General features: G+C 38.7%; 1 protein-coding gene across 1 annotated transcript in view; it reads right to left on the reverse strand.

Moving 5' to 3' along the window:
• Positions 1–968: 968 nt before the first annotated feature.
• The window catches only part of LOC123949443 (fatty acid desaturase 2-like protein FADS2B), a 31,419-nt gene continuing 10,923 nt past the window's right edge, over positions 969–21,464 (reverse strand). The window contains exons 4-12 of the mRNA XM_046016881.1: positions 20,612–20,713; positions 14,667–14,792; positions 11,430–11,490; positions 7,475–7,551; positions 7,199–7,296; positions 6,127–6,223; positions 4,258–4,337; positions 2,446–2,571; positions 969–1,020 (exon numbers count right to left, since the gene is read on the reverse strand). Coding sequence (XP_045872837.1) covers positions 969–1,020; positions 2,446–2,571; positions 4,258–4,337; positions 6,127–6,223; positions 7,199–7,296; positions 7,475–7,551; positions 11,430–11,490; positions 14,667–14,792; positions 20,612–20,713 — 819 coding nt within the window. The remainder of the gene's footprint in view (positions 1,021–2,445; positions 2,572–4,257; positions 4,338–6,126; positions 6,224–7,198; positions 7,297–7,474; positions 7,552–11,429; positions 11,491–14,666; positions 14,793–20,611; positions 20,714–21,464) is intronic.

The raw sequence follows: 21,464 nt of genomic DNA on the forward strand, positions 1-21,464 counted from the left end.
TCCTCGTTGTTAAAGCATCCATTTTGACTTCATCTCAGTTAAAGCATTTTTAATGTTGGCCTGATTAGATTTTATTTCTGCACTGAGATTCTCTAGTGTCTTTTATCCTTTTTTATCCCCCAAGCTCAGCTAGTAACATTATAATCATTATTCTGCATTTATATTTTATATATATAATATATAAATTACCTATGACCTATGACCTATTCTAGATCTTATATTTTACTTATGTCTATATTGATTAGGTCTATGGCAGGAAAGTATTACTTCTGGTTCTTTCTTTTGTTGTGACTTTCTCCTTTTAGTCATTTGTTCAGAGAAGAATAAATGATGAGAGAACAAAATAAAAAGTATCAAACATGGGGTGCCTGGGTGGCTCAGTGGATTAAAGCCTGTTTCCCTTTCTCTCTCTGCCTGCATCTCTGCCTACTTGTGATCTCTGTCTGACAAATAAATAAATAAAATCTTAAAAAAAGAAAGAAAAGAAAAAGAGGCTCACACATTTAAGTAAGGAATAAGCAAAGATTTGTATTCCAACAGAAATTTCCTAAATACACCATTCTCTTCTAGGAACAACTGAAGTATTTCCTGAAGTGCCCATCAGAGATCTCTCCTTTGGCCCATTTCTTCCTATAACCACCTCATCAGTAAAATTTTCTCTGGTTCTTGTAATTATGCCCCAATGATGGAGATGATCCTATTGGTAGGACTAAGTTCAAGATTCTATTGAAGAAATAAAAGAATTTGACTCCCATTCCCTTTAGTCATCTTAACCACCTTGTGTTTCCATTGCTTTGCATTTGCAGAGAAAACCTTCAGGGAAGGGGTTATCATGTATCCTTGGAATTCACTCTCCTAGCACCCTGTTATGTTAGAGGCACCAGCAGGTAAGCAGGAAAGATCTCTTATACATTCATTAACCTCCTTCAGAGATGCACCTACATGTGTATTAAGGTTGATGCTCTTCTTCATGTTTCATAGTAAGCATCCCTCCAGAGGGCTGCAGATTTCTTCAGTGCCCTGCAGGAGAGACAAACAAAATCATCAGTAGGTGAGACTTTAATGTAAAAGGAGCTGCTCCATATAACATGTGCTCTTTCATTTGATTCACAGCAATTTTGTCACTTCCAGCTATAGATAGATGTTTTTTTTCTGTTGCCCAGAAAAAGGAGTCAAATACACTGCATTGTTTTTTTGGCAAATGAATTCACCTTTCCTATAAGGAGGAGATTGAGTTTATATTTCATTTTATTCTCTTTTGCACCCCAAAACATCAATTGTTCTTTTTTTTAGTATTAAAAATAAAGTCTCTGAGTCTCTATAAGTTAAATCATATACCTTTATACAAACCCATCCTATATCTACCCACCCATCATATTTTACAATGTGAAAGATACTTTTTTAGGCTTTGGGGATATAGCAATGAGTAGGACAGACATGAGTCCCATCTACATGGGATTCCTGGTCTATGTTGGGAGACATATATTAAATAATATATTAGCCATGATGTTATTTAGTCATGATTGTGATAAAGGTCACAAGTGAAGAGAAGCAGGTGCTGTAAGTGCAGATGAAGGGTTTGGTCCTGGAGGTGAGGGGAGACTGAGATGAAGAAAAGGCATTTATAAGTCTTGGAAAGTGGATGGAAATTGAGAAGGTGATGTGAGGGGGAGGTGGTAGGCTGGAAGGACATTCTAAGCAAAGAAAAGGTGGGAAAGGACAGGAAATGGTAAGGGGCAGGGAGTTTTGTAGCAACTGAAGAGAAGCCAGATATCTGGAAGGCAGAAGAGAGAAATGGGAGTGGTGGGGAGTCTGAAATGGGAGCACTGCCCAGAGGCCAGATCAGGTCAGGCCTGGCCTTGTTGGCTTCATTCAAAACACCAGTATTTTCTTTTCCTTCTAATTGTAAAAGTAAGAGAAACTTACTACACCCAGGTCATGGGCTTTTAATGTTTTGTAGGAGGATGTGAATACACCAAGATGAGTACAGATTTTCAGTTCCAGCAGGCTTCTCTGCTCTTGGTCAGTTACCACTCTCTGATCCACATGTTTATGTCCCTGGACCCTGTAGGCATCTAAGTTTGTAACTCTGGGTGAGATGATTGGAGAGGGCTCCCACCCCCGGCATATAAATTATAAAGCATGATAAGGCCTTGAAGGAATACAGGGGCAAATAACACACAATCCTGGTCTTAAGAACCTTGAAATTTAGGAGGGCAGCAAGGCATTTTCACTAAGAATTAATTACCTAGAAGGAAGTAGGTACATAGTAAGAATTATTTATTATCATTACATTGTTGATATTGTTCCCTGAAGGTTCTCATGTCCATGCTGAGCACACAGATGCCCTTTAATAAATAATTGTTGAGTAAATGATTCATAAGGCAGTGACAGTCTGGGGACCAGCAGTGATGGGAGCTATGAGCTGAAAAACTCTGTAATTACCTGACAATATCTCCAAATGCTTCCAGCATGGGCTTACTCACATATGGCAATCCGTGCTTGGCACACAGTGACCTCACCAGGGGTGCCACCTTGTGATAATTATGGCGTGGCATTGTGGGAAACAGACTAGAGATACAGAGACAGGAGATATAAAACTTAGATCAAAAGAGCAACCTGAAGGAGTTTTCTTTCCCCTATTACTAGATAAAGCTCTATTAACAATGCAGACCCAACCTTGACATGGCATAGTACCCCTGTTCCAGGAAGTTCAAAACTCTTGTCAAAATACTCTAATCTTATCTCTTAATCCTCTGCAAGCCCTGTGGGTGGCAAATGTTTGGGAAGACCTAAGAGAACTACCTCTACCAAATATATTTATTTTTAGCCAGATCAAATGAAAGTAGAGGGCTTTCTACCATTTTGAAATACCTACAGAACTGGAGATAACCACAGCTTCACCATTCTGTCTCTCTCTATATATATGTTTAACTCCTGCACAATTAATATGTTGAGTATTCAGTAAGTTTTAGTCAAGGTATGTGGGGAAAATTTCTAGGATAGGAATAAGAAGTAAGGAGAGATGGATTTTATCCAAGGCTTTCCCTAATCAGTCAGATGAAATTCTTGGCCTTTAACCTTTTCTTTGATAAAATATGAATAATAATCTTGGCTGTTTTGCTGAGATTTTAAAGATTTTATTTATTTATTTATTTTTTTGAGAGAGAGAGAGAGTGACAGAGAGAGAGAGCGAGTGCATGGGAGGGCAGAGGCAGAGAGAGAGAGGAGGAGAGAATCTCCCCCTGACTCTGGGCTGAGAGTGGAGCCCAGTGTGGCACTTGATCCCATGACACTGAGATCATGGTCTGAGCCAAATCAGGAATCAGATGCCTAACTGATTGAGCCACCCAGGGCCCCTTGCTGAGATTTTATTTTATTTTATTTTTTAAAGAGATTTTTATTTATTTGTTTGACAGAGAGAGAGAGAGAGAGAGAGAGAGAGTGAGCGCACACACAGCAGGGGGAGAAGCAGGCAGAGGGGCGGGAGAAGCAGGGAGCCCAATATGGAGCTCAATTCCAGGACTCTGGGATCATGACCCGAACCAGAGGTAGACACTTAATGACTGAGCCACCCAGGTTGTCCCCCTTGCTGAGATTTTAAAGGACTAAAAGGAGAAGAAGGATGAGAAAATCCCATGAATACATATTTTTCCTTCCTCTAACTATCAGATACAACTTAGGTAAAAAGGTTGTGGAAAGTCTCTTCTTTGAATATTCTGGAGAGACTGACTTTCAAAGTACTGTCATTTTCTCTGTATTTAGTGTACATCCTCCTAACTGCCCATTGGTGAAGTATTTCCAGATATCATTTGGAAATTACAGCAGGAACTGGATTTTGTTGTTGATTATTTTGTAACCTCAGCTCTAACGATATAAACTGATATTAATATTAAATCTTAATTAAGTTTCAATACAACTTGGTTACACAAGTATTATGATTTTTCTTGGGTTTTGCCAACAAACCACATGCAAGACAAAACAAAACCAATCAGCAATTCCTAAGTCTTTGGGAATGTAGAAACTGAGTCTTTGGTATTTTTTTCAATAACTTCAATTTCTCACAATTGTTACACTTTGTTTTCTTTTTTCCCTTCCTTACCATTCATGTTTTAGAAAGAAAGCAGCCTTTCAAGAATTCTGGTTCATTTTTTCTCTCTGAAATCTTGACTGCAGGGCTCTGCTCTGGACTGTTTGCGGGGGGCTATTCTAAGTGACAGCCCTTGCCTTTTACCATGGATTGTTTTTATTACTCACTGATGCTCGATTTGGAAGTTCAGGTGCCCAGTGAACCAGTCATTGAAAAAGGACTGTTCAACATTACAGGTGGACAAGACCTGCAAAGAAAAAGCTTACATTAGATGTAAAGTGAGCCCAAGTGTCAATTGTTTAACAAGTACCTATTTAGTGTAAGAAACCACGAAGGATGAAAAGGATACACAGTGTGTGGTCTCAAGGAACTTACGGTTTTAAAAAGTAATAAGACATTTTGTTAAGAAGTTTATACAAGGCAATAGATACGAAGAAGTATGTGGGATCTAAGGGGCTAAATCACCATCAGCTTTTGGATATAGATGACTAAGTTGTCATGAATGAAGACTCTGGTGGAGGGAAATGGGACTGTAGGATTTTGGTAGAGATTAGAGGTGTTAGAATACCATTTCTATAGGGCACACTTGGAGGACTTCTAGATGGGAAGTAAGGCATTCAATTGTTTCAACCACAGGTTCTGGGCATAGAAGTGCATTTCAGTGTAAGTAGTTTCCTTTGTAATCTAATATATTTTATTCTATGAACTTAAAACCCTTATCCTAGGAAAGGGTTCAAGGGGTTCTCTAGACTGCCAAGATTAAGAACTCTTATAAATGTCATTTTATTCAATGTCTTTCTAAGGTTTAATTCTAGTTGGGATTGTTGCCATTTTGAATGTTATTTTTGTGGTTTGATATCAGTGTTTCTCAAAGTATGCATTTAGCACACCTTGGGATTCTCTAGGATCCTTTCAGAGGATCTGTAAGGTCAAAACCATTCCCAGAATACTTCTAAGATAGAATTTGCCTTTTTCATTTTCAAAGTCTCATGCTTGTACTGTGGATTTTTTTTCCCCCAGAAGCTTCTAAATATGGGATGACATCATCAGTCTGATGTTTACATTGTATTGATCAGTTTTATTTTCATTATTTTAAAATTAATAAATAAATGTTTTAAAATTATGTTTTAATTTTAAATACAGTAAATATCAGTGGATATAACCTACATAAACAAAAGTTCTTTGATGTTCTCAGTAACTCCTAAGAGTATAAGATGGTTGGTTCTGTGACCAAAAAGTTTGAGAACAAATACTCTATGCTCAAATTGAAGGTCCACTGAATTTGGAAATGAGCTTGGGGAACAAAGTGTTATAATGACAGAATTCTCCAGTTAATCATGGCATAGAGAGAGGAAAGCTTAGGAGGCTGAGATACTCTGCACTGATCATAACCCTGTTAATCATTAACAGCACGCTCAGCGATCATGCCATGTCTCCTCTCTGGGCCTTTGTGTTTATACAATGAAATGAGGTGAATTCCAGGGTCCTTCTAGGTGTAAAATCATTTTGTAATTCTAGGAACTCAGATTCTTTTGAAAGGCTGTGTCGTATGGGGGATGAGTCAGTAAACTTTCTACAAGATGCAAGACAAATATTTTAATTTTCTGTCACACTCAGTTTCACTGTTGTAGCATGAAGACAGGCATAGATAATATGTAAACGTACAAGCGTGGCTGTATTCCAACAAAATTTTATTGATAAAAATAGGCAATGGGCTGTATTTGGCCCTTGGACTATAATTTACTTACCCTTGGTGTAGAGAAAAGGCTTTGAAATAAGACTGTCTATGTTTAAAACCTGCTTTCTACCACTGACTTGTTGTGTGATCTCATACAAGTTACTCAATTTCTTCATGCCTTAGTTTTATCATCTGTGAAGTAGTAATAATCATAGCATCTGTGTCATGTAGTTATGTGCAAAGCAGTGGACAGTGCCTGGCTCCTAGTAACCATTCCATAAATAAAATTATTATTATTTGAGGAAACCAGACTCTAAATCATGGTCTCAAGGATCTTCTCCTAGGAACTTCACATTACCTGGGTGCTGAACCAGTCCCGGTTTTCCTCTCTGCTCATTTTCATTGGTATATGGCTCATTTGGGTAACATGTATCATCCAGGCACTTTCAAGAAACCTTTCAGAGAATAAAAGGAGGAAGTGATGACTCCTTGGGGTGTTTCAGTTCCTATCACTGGGCTTGCACAACTTCTGGCAGATCTGGTTGAGCATTGGAGGAAATGAAAGGGAAGAGAGATTCCAATAAAATGGTGGTCTGCTGTTTCCCTCTTTGGAAGCCCTTTGTGTATAGAGATGACACACTAGGCTTTGATCACTTGACCAGCCTTGCAGCCTAATGTATGGGAGCCGTGACCCCAAAGTTCACTGCAGCATTGGCCCAAGGATCGAAAGATACCTAGGATATGCAAAGTGAGTGACAATTTTGGCTTTGTCATCAGATAGAACTGGATTCAAGTTCTGGGTCGGCACTACCACCGGCCCTTACCTGCTCTGTAACCTTGACAAATGATTTAATCTCCTGAGCTTCAGCTCTCTTAGCAGAAAAATGATGGTGCTATCTACATTACAGGAATGTGCAAGGATTAAATCAGATAGGATAATGCAGATAAGTCCTTTATCCAAGTGCCTGATGCATAGTAGCTGTCAATATCCTCATTATGATGTAGGGTTTAGGACAATAATGTGAAAGAATGGGTGAGGAAGAGATTGTAAAGTTGAAGAGAGTTCTTTAGTCATTTTGGTTTTGGGGAAATCTCTTGTCATAAAATAACTATTAAAATTCCTGTCCTTCCATTATGGAAGGATTTTCGTGTCCAGCTGGATTGCAATTCAAAAGAACTTGGGGGTCAGATGGAACTCTGTAATTGGGAATTAAATATGTGGAAGGAAAAGGGCAAGATTGGGTAAATCTTTTTCTAAGGAACTTTTCTTATTCAATCAATTCAACTTCAAAAAAAATATTTCCATGGAAATATCTCAGTTATGGAGAATGGGGCCTGTTGTCCCAATCTTATGATAATCCCAAACAGCTCAGATAAGGAATGTAAGAGGATCATTTAGGTGCGGGAATAAAATATTCTTGCTTTCTTACTTGACCCAATATATAAGCAGTATGGTTCCGAAGATTCCATAGAAAGGGCCTAACATAATGAAATGGCGGATGTAAAAGCTGCTGACCCAGGCAATGTCCTGCAGAGAGAATGATTGACAGTTAAAAGCCCTGGACACAATTTCATTTCCCCTTCACCGGGCTAAGGCTAAGTCTTATGCCTTATTAGTCAAGGAAGCCACATCTGGAAGGGACTAAGCATTTTCATGTTCCCTTTTCTATTTGATCTAGCTTCAGAGGATGAGTCAAGTTACTCACTTCCCAACACCTTTGGATATACAACGATTGTATGGATTTTACGTTGAAATACAGAGGCACGAAGACAGGGATTCCAACTGAAAAAGAACAACAGCAAAAAAATATGGTAAGTAAATGAGTAGAATATAACCCCAATGCAAGTCAGCAAGAGTCTACCTCCTTAACATGTCACTTCTGGAATGTTGCCCCTGAGAAGCAATGCAAAGTGGAGAACCACAGCCACATCCTGGACTCCATGGGGCTCTTTGAGTCTCTGAGGCTGAAACAAGGATTTGGTTCAAGCTCTCTCAAGAAGACTAAGGAAGCTTTGAAAATTTGCATCATTCTTGATAGAGACATCCTAGAAAATCTTCTACTCTGAACTCTCATGCTTTCTCAAGGTACATGGAATCCTTCAGTTTATCACAATCCTTAGGTTTGGGCCCTGTTACAATATGTCAAGGTGGTAGAAATAAAGAATCAATATTAATTTTCTGACCAGATGGTTATTTACCTCCTTCTCCCCTAGGACCAGTGAGGCTGCCTAGAGCACAGTCTGATGGAGTCCCTCTGAGTTTTGACAACTCTGTCTTTGATCAGACTTTAGTTAGAGCCTTCTTTCTAGGTTCTGTATTTGAGACCTTTCTTGTTTGTTGAAAAAGGCTTGTATTGCTATATACTTCCATCTTAGGACCACCTTTGCTGTATCCCAAAGGTTCTGAACTGTTACATTTTCATTTTTATTTGTTTCCATGTATTTTTAAAAATTCATCTTTAATTTTCTGTTTGACCCATTCATTCTTTAGTAGGATGCTCTTTAACTTCCATGTATTTGTGTTCCTTCTAATTTTTTTCTGGTGATTGAAATCAAGAAATTGATCCCATTTACAATTGCACCAAGACCATAAGATACCTAGGAATAAACCTAACCAAAGAGACAAAGGATATGTACTCTGAAAACTATAGAACACCTATAAAAGAAAATGAAAAAGACACAAAGAAATGGAAAAACCATTCCACGCTTATGGATTGGAAGAAAAAATATTATTAAAATGTCTATGCTTCCCAGAGAAATCTGTACATTCAACACAATCCCTACAAAATACCATCGTCATTTTTCACAGAGCTGGAATGAATAATCCTAAAATTTGTATGGAACCAGAAAAGATCCTGAATCACTAGGGGAATGTTGGAATAGAAAACCAAAGCTGAAGACATCACAATTCAGGACTTCAAGCTCTATTACAAAGCTACAATCAAGAAAGTATGGTACTGGCACAAAAACAGACACATAGATCATAGAACAGAATAGAGAACCCTGAAGTGGACCTCACCTCTATGGTCAACTAATCTTTGACAAAGCAGGAAAGAATATCCAATGGAAAAAGGATAGCCTCTGCAATAAATCATGTTGGGAAAATTGGACAGCCATATACTATGCAGAAGAATGAAACTAGATGACTTTCTTACACCAAACACCAGAATAAACTCAAAATGGATGAAAGATCTAAATATGAGACAGGAATCCATCAAAATCCTAGAGGAGAACATAGATAACAACTTCTTTGACCTTGGTACAGCAACTTCTTTTTTTATTTTTTTTATTTTATTTTTTTTAAAGATTTATTTATTTGACAGATAGAGATTACAAGTAGGCAGAGAGGCAGGCAGAGAGAGAGAGAGGAGGAAGCAGGTTCTGCGCTAAGCAGAGAGCCTGATGCGGGGCTCGATCCCAGGACCCTGGGATCATGACCTGAGCTGAAGGCAGAGGCTTTAACCCGCTGAGCCACCCAGGCGCCCCGGTACAGCAACTTCTTGCTAGACATGTCTCCAAAGGCAAGGAAACAAGACAAAAATGAACTATTGGGACTTCATCAAAATAAAACACTTTGGCATAGCAAAGGAAATAGTCAACAAAACTAAAAGGTAACCTACAGAATGGGAGAAGATATTTGCAAATGACATATCAGATAAAGGGCTAGCATCAAAGGTCCATAAAGAACTTATCAAACTCAACAGCCCAAAACCAAACAATCCAGTTAAGAAATTGCCAGAAAACATGAACAGATATTTCTCCAAAGAAGACATCCAAAAGTCCAACAGACCCATGCAAAAATGCTCCATATCCCTTGGCATCAGGGAAATACAAATAAAAACTGCAATGAGATACCATCTCACACTAGTCAGAATGGCTAAAATTGACAAGACAGGAAACAGCAGATGTTGGCAAGGATGTGGAGAAAGGGGAACCATCTGATACTGTTGGTGGGAATGCAAGTTGATACAGCCACTCTGGAAAACAGTATGAAGTTTCCCCAAGAAATTAGAAATAGATCTACCCAAGACCCAGCAATTGAACTACTAGGTATTTACCTCAAAGTTAAAAATGTAGTGATCCAAAGGGGCACCTGTATGCCAATGTTTATAGTGGCAATGTCCACAATGGCCAAATTATGGAAAGAGCCCAGATGTCCATCAACAGATAAATGGATAAAGAAGATATAGTATAGATGAGAATATTACTCAGCCATCAAAGAGAATGAATTCTTGCAATTTGCAATGACATGGGTGGAACTAGAGGTATTGTGCTAAGTTAAATAAGTCAGTCAGTGAAAGACAACTACTATATGACTTCATTCATATGTAGAACTGAAGAAGCAAAATAGATGAACATAGGAGAAGGGAAGAAAAAAATACAATAATATGAAAATTGGGAGGGAAGCAAACCAGAAGAGACACTGAACTCTAGGAAACAAACTGAAGGTTGCTGGAGGGGAGGTGGTGGGTGGAAGGGATATTTGGGTGATGGGCGTTAAGGAAGGTACTTGATGTAGTAAGAATTGTGTCTTATATGCAACTGAAAAATCACTAAATTCTAACTCTGAAACTTAAAAAAACCAACAAAAAAGTCCAAAGCACTTTGCTTATGATATTTTTTACCAGTATCAGAATTATTCAGGTATCCTATTGTCTTTCAAGCCTGAATCCACATTCATATCTAATAATCTAATATATATATACATATATATATATTAGATATATATATATACATATCATATATATATATATATGTACCTGTGATTTTCACTTATATTGGGTGCAACTATCATAAAGGATTTCCAGTGACTTGTGTTAATGAAGTGGGAGTTCAAACATTTGCAGGATTAGTGAGCTTCAAAAGTAGAATAGAAATGCCAACTGTTCTCCACTGAGAAACTGGACAAAGTACTATGTCTTAACAGTTATGCTCTTCTTGAATGCTTTTTGATGTCAATGACACTAGCTTAGAATTAAAAACCCTTTATCTTACAAAATACACTTTGAATGATGGAAGGTTTTAAACATCTTTACAGTTGATTGTTTCAAATATTAACGTTCTGTAAAAAAATGAGCATACTAATTTTAGGCTGTTTGTAGTAGAATATTAATAAATTTTGCTGCTTGGGCCATTTTAAGTGCTACCTTAAAACTAAAATAGATACTGACATATATCTACATGTCTCTGTCCACCAAAATATATTCTATAGCTGTAAGTTGGCCATGGGAATAACCATCTCTCTTTCACACAGAAGTTTAACAGGTGTCTCCTATTCCTGAGACTCTATATTTTCTGGATGCACTCTGTCAATCCTTTGGCATTCTTTTCCTATCTCTTTTTCTTCCCTATCCAAATACCACTATTCTTTTCTTCGTGAAAGGTGTTTAGTCTTTCAAGGATGAGAGTACCAGATGCAAGATCTCTTGATTGGCATCCTGACTTCCATCTCTCTTGAAGCATCTCATGAGATGCACATAAAAAATGTCTATTTGCTTTTCCATTTTCCTTTTCAGAGTTTTAGCCCCAGGAAGCCTGAGATAAGACATGCTGCTTTTCCCAGTCATAAGAAGACATGGGCTTGTCTGTGAGAGTGCAACAGTCAAGCTATCTGGCTTGACTTGATGGGATGGTAAAGAAAGTGGCTTCAAGGAAACTCACCCATGTAGAAATACAGGTGCTGCTTTTCATAGTCCATGTATTTGATTTTCTTCTTGCCATACTGAATGGAGAGAGAATAAAACTAAAATAAGAAACAAGACTTCTGGTCATTACACTCAAGGACAATGTCCTGTGTGTGTGTGTGTGTGTGTGTGTGTGTGTGTGTGTATTTATGTGTCTAAAATCTCTGTAGAAAGAACCATCTGGTCAGAGTTTTTTGGCTGTCAAACTTGAAGTACTAGAAGAACCAGAACTGTAATAAGGGGACATATTGAGGAACCTTTTTGCTTTAATTAAATGTGAGCAATTCTTCCATTTGACTATGGGGATTGTGATTAACAAAAATTTCCAGGTGATGGATATCGGGGAGGGTATGTGCTATGGCGAGTGCTGTGAGTTGTGTAAGACTGATGAATCACAGATCTGTACCTCTGAAACAGATAATTCATCATATGTTAATAAAAAAATCACAACTATTCATGTTAAAATATTTCCTAAGGAAGTCATTTTGAAACTGTCTGTCCTTATATGGAGTGGAGTGGTGATCAGAAGGAATATTTCTGATGAATTTTCCTAGCTCATCTTAACTGTGGTGTTTAGAATTCTGCTTGAAGCCAGTCTCCATCTCCATCCATTCATCCAAAAGATATTTATCAAGTGTCATGTGATAAAAGATATAGGCATGGCCCTTCTTATCTGTCTCATCTTTCCTCCTTTAGGTTCTCATCATGGATCTAAAACTGTAATTTACTATTTCTAAAGCATAATGATATTATGTATATCTTTTTCGGGGGGTGGGGGTAATGAGAGGAAGAGGGAAAATCTTAATCAGGGACCATGCCCACTGAAGAGCCTGAAGTGGGGCTTGATCTCACAACTCTGAGATCATGATCCAAAATCAAGAGTCAGATGCATAACTGAGTGAACTACCCAGGTGTCCCTACATACAATCTTTTTTTTTTTTAAAAGATTTTATTTATTTATTTGACAGAGAGAGAACACAAATAGGCAGAGAGGCAGGCAGAGAGAGAGGGGGAAGCAGGCTTCCTGCTGAGCAGAGAGCCCAATGCGGGGCTCGATCCCAGGACCCTGAGATCATGACCTGAGCCAAAGGCAGAGGCTTTAACCCACTGAACAACCCAGGCGCCCTCTTACATATAATCTTAATACTGAGAATTTTATTCATTTTCTAGTAGTCTCCTTAATTTAGCCTATGCTCAGCACACAAGGACAGCAAATTCCCTGAGGGGAGGTGTAGAGGTAATGGTTATGTCTCCAATACCTAGTAAACATACATATCTTTAGTTGAAAGAATGAATGAATGAATGAAAATTTACATCTCTGTGTTTTTTTCTATAGTTCACTTGGTCACAACACTATGGGCAACATTCGATTTCTCTCCCCCTTTCTGTTGATATCCTACATATAAACTTTTTTTTGTATTTGGATAGCAGGATTGCTCTTTCTTCTCTACTGTCATAGATAAAAAATATCATGGTGATAATGTTATAAGAGCTATTTGCAGTTACTCCCAAACCTCCAGATATTTAAGTAGTGGGAAACATGGAAAAAAGAGCAGGTGGAAAATTCCTGGGAGATGGCACACTTAGATGGAGACTGATTTTTGAGTATCACTCCAAAGGAGGGCTCTATGTCTTCTAGAACATGAGCATAGGTAGAAAGGTTGGCAGTAAAATGAGAAGGAAGGGAAAGTTCAGAGCTCTTCAGAACCATTTTTTATGTAAGACAACTGAATTTTAGAGTTTAAATAATTTTAAGCAATGGCTTAGGCAGTAGCCTTGAAATTATATCACATAGAACTATAAGGTCTAGGGACATGTCCCAAGAGCAGCTGTAAATCTTGGAGTGGTGAGCTCCAACATTTGTAAAGAGGTAGCATGTGTATTGAACATATAGTCCTAAAGAAGGTACTTCTGGAGTGGGTCATCCTGCTTCATAAAATTCAGTAAGACAAATCCTTGCTCTGTGGGGATGATTACAGAAATCAGTTTCAAAAAATTAATGATGTGTTTTATGGTGACTAACATAACAAAATTAAAAAAAAAGAGAGAAATGAGTGTCACATTTTTGATGATGAGTATAGGAGTCCACAACCATCACAGAAGTCCAGCTTGGTTGTATCCATTGTCAAAAGCAATTGATTCATGATCACAGCTAGAGACTTTTTTTTTTTTTTTAAATCTAGTCAAAAGATTGGTTCTTAATTCACCTGGAAAAGGTTGGGTCTTCCAAAGCTGGGAAAACTTACTTTCAAAAAGTTGCACAATTTTTCATTTAGATAGTGCCAAGTGCAGGCAGCAACTGATAGAGATATACTCTTTTATTTTTAATAAAGCTCCTAAATTCTTTTAAGAAATAGCAGCCTATTTCTAAGTACCTGACTCTCAGGATGTATCATTTCCCTTGGAGGAGAAATACCTTTATTCCATTATCCTTGTACCTTTTTTTTTTTTTTTTTTTTTTTGGAGGTAAGACTTTTCCTAAAAATTTTGGTAGAAGTCCTTCACATGATGATTTTAAGTTGAGGTTAAGGAAAAAAAAACTCAAAAAACCAGCAACTGAGAAATGCTGGAATTGACTTTTCCCCTCCTTTTCCTTGTTTAAGAAGTCCAAATAGTGGTGAGATCTCTCAGTGTCTTACAAAGCATTTGGGCTGTTCATGTATAAATGAACCAAATAAATACAGACTAAAAATACCAGCATAGCCTTTTCTAATTGAGCTAGAATTAGTTGAGATATCTAGTTATTCAGGTATTTGTGATTTAATGCTTACTGAATGTACCAACATATTTTCTCTGAACGAATGTCTCCATATCCTCATTAAACTTTGGAGAGTCATTGTCAACCTTAGTCACCTGGTTTCATTATCTAACATTATCTTGTGTCTCCTCAGAGGTAATGATGGCCATTGGGCAGGGATCTGTCTGTCACCAGGATTGCTCAAGCAGGGTGATGAGTTATCATTTTTCCTGTTGTAGGAGGTTGGCTGGATGTCCTTCAAGTTCATAGAATCACATACTCTACATCTCTCTCTATTCATACAACCCCAGATTCGTTATTTTATATCTGTGTCCTGGACTTAAGAGAAGGAGACATGCTCTGAGAATGTGCTTGAAGTGGGAACCTCCTGCTTGATGTTTCCTGGACAAGATAATAGCTGTTTCCAGGAACCACTTCCAGGAACATTTCTCATGTGCTTGGGAATTATAAACCTACCTTGACAGGTTTTAAATCTCCAACCAGGAAAAGTGGGCCCACATCAGTATCTGGGTCTTTGGGGTAGATGTTTGTTTTTACATGATGTTGGAAGTGTCGGCTATTCCACCATTTTATTGATAGGCCCTGAGGAGAAGAGAGAGTTTATTAGTGGTGAGATTTCTCTTCTGAAATGTCCTTATTTGTCAGAGTTTCCTGCATACATCTCTAAAGTCAAAGACATCTGATCTTCTTGAACTTGCCCCAGGCCATGAGTTACATTGGACAAAGGCTTTCAAAACCTACAAACAAATAGCAATGTGGTCCAGGAACACAAGTTCAGACTAATGCAATTCCTGATTATGAAATTTCATAAAAACCTGTTGCAATGAAAATTCTTTCCATCCCTCTTTCTTTCGGGGGGGTCCTCATTTGAAAAAATTCTAAAGGTGGGTAGGGCAGAGAGTATTCTTATTTTAGAAATAAAGAAAACTCAGCTCTAAAATTTTAATTAGCTTTAGGGGAACACAATGGTAATAGAAATCCTGCTTTAATGAGTATTTCAAAGATTCATGGATCTGAAATGATTTCTTAGGGGGACTTGGCTCAGATGATTGCATGTTCAGGCTTCAATGCTCTCATATAAAAATAAAGCATAAAAATATTTGAATTGATGTCAAGCTCAAATCATCTCTGATTAGGTTGTTTGTGATTTCCTCTCAATTACAGTCTGAACGTTTTTATAGAGCTAAGATTTGGAAGTACATCAGTGTGGTTTCATGTCCTGGATATATAACTACTATTGTGTGGTTTGGGTAAATTTCACTCTCTTTGAGGCTCTAGTCCATCTTCAGTAAATGTAATATAATGACATTTACCTCCGTTAGTTTTTTGGGGAGACATGAGATGATATATGTAAAATGTTGGTACATTGAGATATTCAGTTTCTCTTCTTTCCTCCTATTACATTAATCACTACAGAAGAATAAAGAGCATTTGTTTTTTATTGCATATTTGATCTCTCTCAGTAACTGGCTTATATGTATTTTAGATCTTCAGTGTTCAATACAGTAGCCAGGAACCACATGCTGGTTATTGAGCACTTGAAGTATGACCGGTCAAATTAAGATTTGCTGTATGTGTATAATATTAGATTTTAAGACTCAGGATGAAAAAAAGGAGTCTAAAATACCATATTAATGATTCTTCTATTGATTACACATTGACATGATAATATTTTGAATACATATATATGGGGTAATATAGGTACCTTTTAAAATTTGGCTATTACAAAATTTAAAGTGATTGATGTCATTTTAATGTGGCTTACATTATATTTCTGTTGGACTATGCTAGTCTAGACACTGACATCCCCTGTAGAAGGGGATGGGTATGTTTGAAAATCTGCAAGTGTTAACATTGTCTTTCCATGGTCCTTGTTGAAGAGCCCTCTCTTAGCAAACTTTTCCTGACCCCATCCATCAGGAGAGATACTCTCTTTTCACCTCTAACACCCCCTACCATTCTTATAGTAAAATCTCTCTTCCTCCATTCCCATATCTCTCCCCTGAATCTCATGCTTGAAAGGGCAGTCACTTTCCAAACATTTCCTTTTTTCTGGCTCATGATATGTCAAACTCAGTGTGTACTCATCAATTTTTATTCCCTCTTCTGGGGTTCCATTGAACTCTGCATTGGCCCATCAAACTGATGTGGGGAACAGAGGCAGAAGAAAAATTACTGAATTTCCTTGCCCACTGACAAGCCCTTGGAAAAGGCAGAGTGACATTCCTCTAGGGACTCAATTACCTCCACCTGGAGGATTTGCTAAGGGCAAAGGGCAATCCTAGCCTGACCGACCCCACCCGCTACCAGGCTCCTGAAGTCTACTTTAACAATTCTTCTGAAAACTTTATCTCTAAACACTCCAAGGTAGTCTTGACAATAATTCCCAAGCATATGACCCATTGAAACACATCTAAAGGGTCTCACGACAAAGGTTTTATTACCAGTAATGAACAACCTTTTTCCCAACAGTAGCTAGCCCCTCAAGGTCCTGGAAACCTTGCTTCCAAAATTCCTTAAAGACTTAGGCTATCCCTGACCCCCTCCCAACTTACAAGTATATAATGGACCACTCCTCATAGTCCCAGGGCAGCAGCTCTTTCTGCCCACGGGTCCTGTCCCCATGCTTTAATAAACCACCATTTTGCACCAAAGATGCCTCAAGAATTCTTTCTTGGTCATCCTCTCTGGACCCCACCCCACCAAACCTCACTTATATTCTAAAACTCCCTCGAAACAGCACACCACCCACTCACTCTTACAACTGTGCATTCCTTTTGACCCATTCATTATCTATTTTGAAGTAGATCCTATGCACCAGACACTGAGTCAAACATTGGAATACAAAGTCAGACATGATAAAATGGGGTTCCCTCCTTTATGAAACATATAACCTTAATAGGAGCAATAAACACACAAGGACACTGTAATAAGCAGTGATTCACTGCTTATTACAAATAACTGCAGTGATTTGTTAATTAAGTCTTTTGAGAGCCAACATTTTGGCCTTTTCCATCAGCTGACTGTACTTTTGCAGTCAATGACTATCTGTGGAAGCTGGTAATAGGAGAGACAAGTTTTGATTCATGATAGGTTGGGGAGCAGATCTTGACTGCTCAAGGTTCTGTAGCTTAGAACAATGGTTAGAATAATTGTGAGTGGAATCTAAAGCAGCTAGCTCTACCCTCACCCCTGGGTCTGGAAGTCACAGTTACTGGAACCAAGGGATAGACGGATCCATGGGGATGTGAAGATTATTAGCTGCATTAAGATAGACTGCCCTATACCAAATGCCATCTAGAAACTGCCCTAAAAGTCATTTCTCATTTCCAAGTGAGGTCCTTTCTCCGTGCAAGGAATCCAAGCCTTGGCCTGAAGCCATTTTTTGGTTTGAATTCAAATCCCTGCTACTGGATGTGTGTGGCCTTGGGCAAAATCCTCATCTGTGAAATAGGTAAGAAGAGGATTACAGGAAATAGCATGCTTGACTCATCCCTCCCAAATTATTTTCAGATGTAGTCATGGAAACAGGATAGGCCAGTTTTCAAGGTAGGTCTTAGTATCAAATATTTTGTCTCTTTGTCCCTATAATATATTTGATTGTTATAGTTTTCAAACAGTGCATACTGGGTGCTGGGGGAGGGGAGTTGAAAGATAGATCACAGGGGGTCCATTTGGATTTTGGCATTGCACAAAAATCCAAAATGTGTGCAGATATTTAGCAGTGTGTTTTCACAAGAGTTCTTTTATTGTTATGAAGACCAAGCATACACATTTACTTAATGCAGTGAGTGAAAAAAAATCCCTCCTCCCCCCAAAAAAACCCCAAAACAAAACCCAACTCAGTATCTGTGCTTTTCCAGGAGGAGGGTAAATTGACATGAAATCAAGTTTTAAAACTTAAAGTTGTGATGTATGTAAGGGCCTATTTAGCCAGAGCCGTCCCACCTCGGTTGAACAGCCATTTTGTTGTTTATGCAGTAAAACTTAAATTGACCCTACACCCCGCCCTCCCCAGGGGAACTTATTTAAAAGCAAGTCTAGGAAACCAGTCCCAGGTAACAAAGCCCAAATACAAGGGTGGGTCAGGTCAGGTAGAGATAACAGCCCTGGTCAGGTGGAGACATCCAATCAGTAAAGCACGTATACTGTCTCCCTAGCTACCAAGGAGGGTGGGCCCCGCCTTTTGGGTGCCAATTCTCACCAAGGTGATAGGCTAGTTCAAATGTTTACTGTGGGGTGAATTGTAGTTCAATTGGCCACCTGTGTGTGGCCTAGCATGACTGTACAGCTTTCTCTGTGTATTGCAATCTCATTGGCCACCCGTGTGTGGCCAGGCTCAACCACATGGCCTTTGCTCTATAAAAGTTAGTCTGTGAGGCAGGGAGGGGTCGCCCTCTCCGTAAGAGCGGTGGCCCTGGCCCGTCGGTTTGATTCTGGACACTTGGCGTGAAATAAAGCTTTGCCTGACCTTCGCTTTGTATCAGTCTGGCTCCTTTAATCACGGACCCATTATTGGGGGACCCAACACTGGGGACCTAACAATGTACATGAAGGTGAAGTCGTTGCTGCTTATATTATAACTTTCTTTGTTATCTCCCTCCTGCCTGCCTATCCTTCCTGGATAGTTTTCTTTCCTGCACAAAGTGAAGCCTATATTCCTTTTTCTCAAAATTCACTCCTGGTTTTGCCTGCAAAAAAGCAGAGTATACTCGATTTGCTTTTTAGAGCATTTCCCATTTACTTACTTCATTCATGAGTCATCAAGGTTATATTCACTTCAACTAGTGCAAAATTGTTTCTGGCAACACAATTTACAGAGAGAGAGCAGTGTAAGAATTTGGACCAATGGGAAAGCAGTGACTTTTTAAAAGCACCAGAGAGGATGGAGCTTGAAATATTGCATATACTGGCACCGAGTCAACTGTCAGTTATCTCTAGGCTACATGAGTCCCCCTTTTCCTCTGACTTCCTCAAAACAGAGAGAGTTGGAGAGCCCATTACCTAGTTCTCACAAGGACAGAAGAAACTATCTTTGCTTTTATTCTGTGGTAAAGATTCTGAATGGATACAGAAATGTTTTTTTCAATCCAGCACTGGTGGATAGAAGGCAGAGCAGTGTACCTGTAGGAATTTTCCAGTTAAATGAAACTTGGCCATAAAATGACAATATATTATGCATTCTAACCAATTTGAGTAACAGACAAAATTCTAATATGAATCTAGATCCAAGTCTGTGCTATTTAATCTACTTAAACTTAGTTTGCTCAACCAGAAAGAGGGTTGATAAGGCTGTGATTTTAAGTGTCTTCCCATTCAATATAAAACCACCATGTTAAAGCAAAACACACAGGCTCTGAGTCAGCGCTTATGAGTTTTTCCTAAAGTGACCTGGCTCAAATGCAAGATTTAGCTTAGTGGAAGGCTCAGAGGCACTTCCTCCCTTCTGGGCCAGAGTACATAGTCAATAAATCCTAGAATGTCATAGAAAAGCACAGATTCAGTTTAAGTCCTAATCTTAGAGATAAGAACGCTGAAAACCATAGATAGAATATGACTCAGTCAAGATCACACAAGGAGCCTTATCATAGCCAGGCTAAAACCCATTCCTATTCCTAGCAGTCCTGTACTGCTACCTTGGCTCACAAAACCATCCAATCATCCATCCATTCATTCACTCAACAAATGCTACTGAAATTGAAGGCCTATTATATGCCAGGAACTCTACTAGGTGCTGCATTGCAGTGGCACATAGGACAATGTGCCTGCCCTCCTGAAGCTTATGTTTGAATTGGGAAGGGAGACAAGGTCAACTGTCACCATCACCACTGCTTTTTCTAGCAGTCTGGGGTTTGTCGTCCTTGACTCCTGAATGGTGCCATCTGACCTTTCTGGTCCATTCTCTTTCTCTTCACTTTTTTCTATTATGCTGCCTTTCCTTTATTTCTTCATACCCTGTTCTTCCAAAACTAATCAGTCTTGCTGGATTCCCGTAGCTTTCTTGCAGTAAATGTTCAGACCCCTTCTATGAACGATCCCATTTGTGATTTTACAAGGCACATCTTCATTTATAAAGGCACAATCCTTCTCCTGTGAGGTGGTTTCTTAATGGGGTTTCAGGGATTGGGCCAAAGAGTTTATTAGGGTAAGAAAAGATGTTGGAACTTCCTAAATAAAAATAAACTTATTTCCATAAAAATTTAACATCTCAATTTTAGCATATGTGCTATAACATTATATATATATTAGCATATATATAGTATCTACATTATTAGTATACTTACACTTATTTGTAAATCTATTTGTGCACAAACATTTTTTACTGAATTCATGAACTTGGAAACCACTGCATTAGGAAATGATGTCTGAGAATCCCATCACATTCCCCTAACATCCTGTACCTTGAGATGACTCATCAGAAATTTCTGCATCAGGTGATTCCACTTGGGGTTCGTAAATATGGAAAGGTGTCCTGAATCATGCTGCAGACAAAAACTCTGAATCTAGAAGAGAGAAGTTGTTGTTAGAGAAATTGGGGGAGTGTCAAGAAGAAATTAATAAATAAGTCTGCTTGTAGACTCAGGAGACCTCTGGAGAGGAATGGTGGGGGATCTCATCTGACCCCAAGCTATGTTCACTTTCTATTTCCCACATGTTGGATTCTTTCCTAATTGTGTGCCTTTGTCCATGGGGTTCTTACAGCCTAGAACATTTTCCTTGCCACTGTCAGAATCTTCCAGTGAGAAATAGAAAGAGCATGGCCTTTGAAGTCATGCAGATTTGGGTTCTTTAACTGTTCTTCACCATGTAAGTTTTGCATGGATCTTGGCAAGATACTCAGTAGCTCTGAACCTCAACTCTTCTTCTTCTTCTTCTTCTTTTTTTTTTAAGATTTTATTTATTTATTGGACAGACAGAGATCACAAGTAGACAGAGAGGCAGGCAGAGAGAGAGGAGGAAGCAGGCTCCCTGCTGAGCAGAGAGCCCGATGCGGGGCTTGATCCCAGGACCCTGGGATCATGATCTCAGCCGAAGGCAGAGGCTTTAACCCACTGAGCCACCCAGGTGCCCCTCAACTCTTCTTCTGATAAGTAGGGATAATAATACCTTACTCATGGACCATTGGGTATCTTAAATACCTGTAAAGTGCCTGGCTTATGCTAAGCACCAAGAAATGTTTGTTTCCTTTCTTAAAAGCAAGTTGACTTTTCAAGAAAAAATTAGCATAAAATTCTGGAGTTAACATGGAAAACA

This window comes from Meles meles, chromosome 8, assembly GCF_922984935.1.
Source record: "Meles meles chromosome 8, mMelMel3.1 paternal haplotype, whole genome shotgun sequence".
In the NCBI taxonomy this organism is placed as follows: Eukaryota; Metazoa; Chordata; class Mammalia; order Carnivora; family Mustelidae; genus Meles; species Meles meles.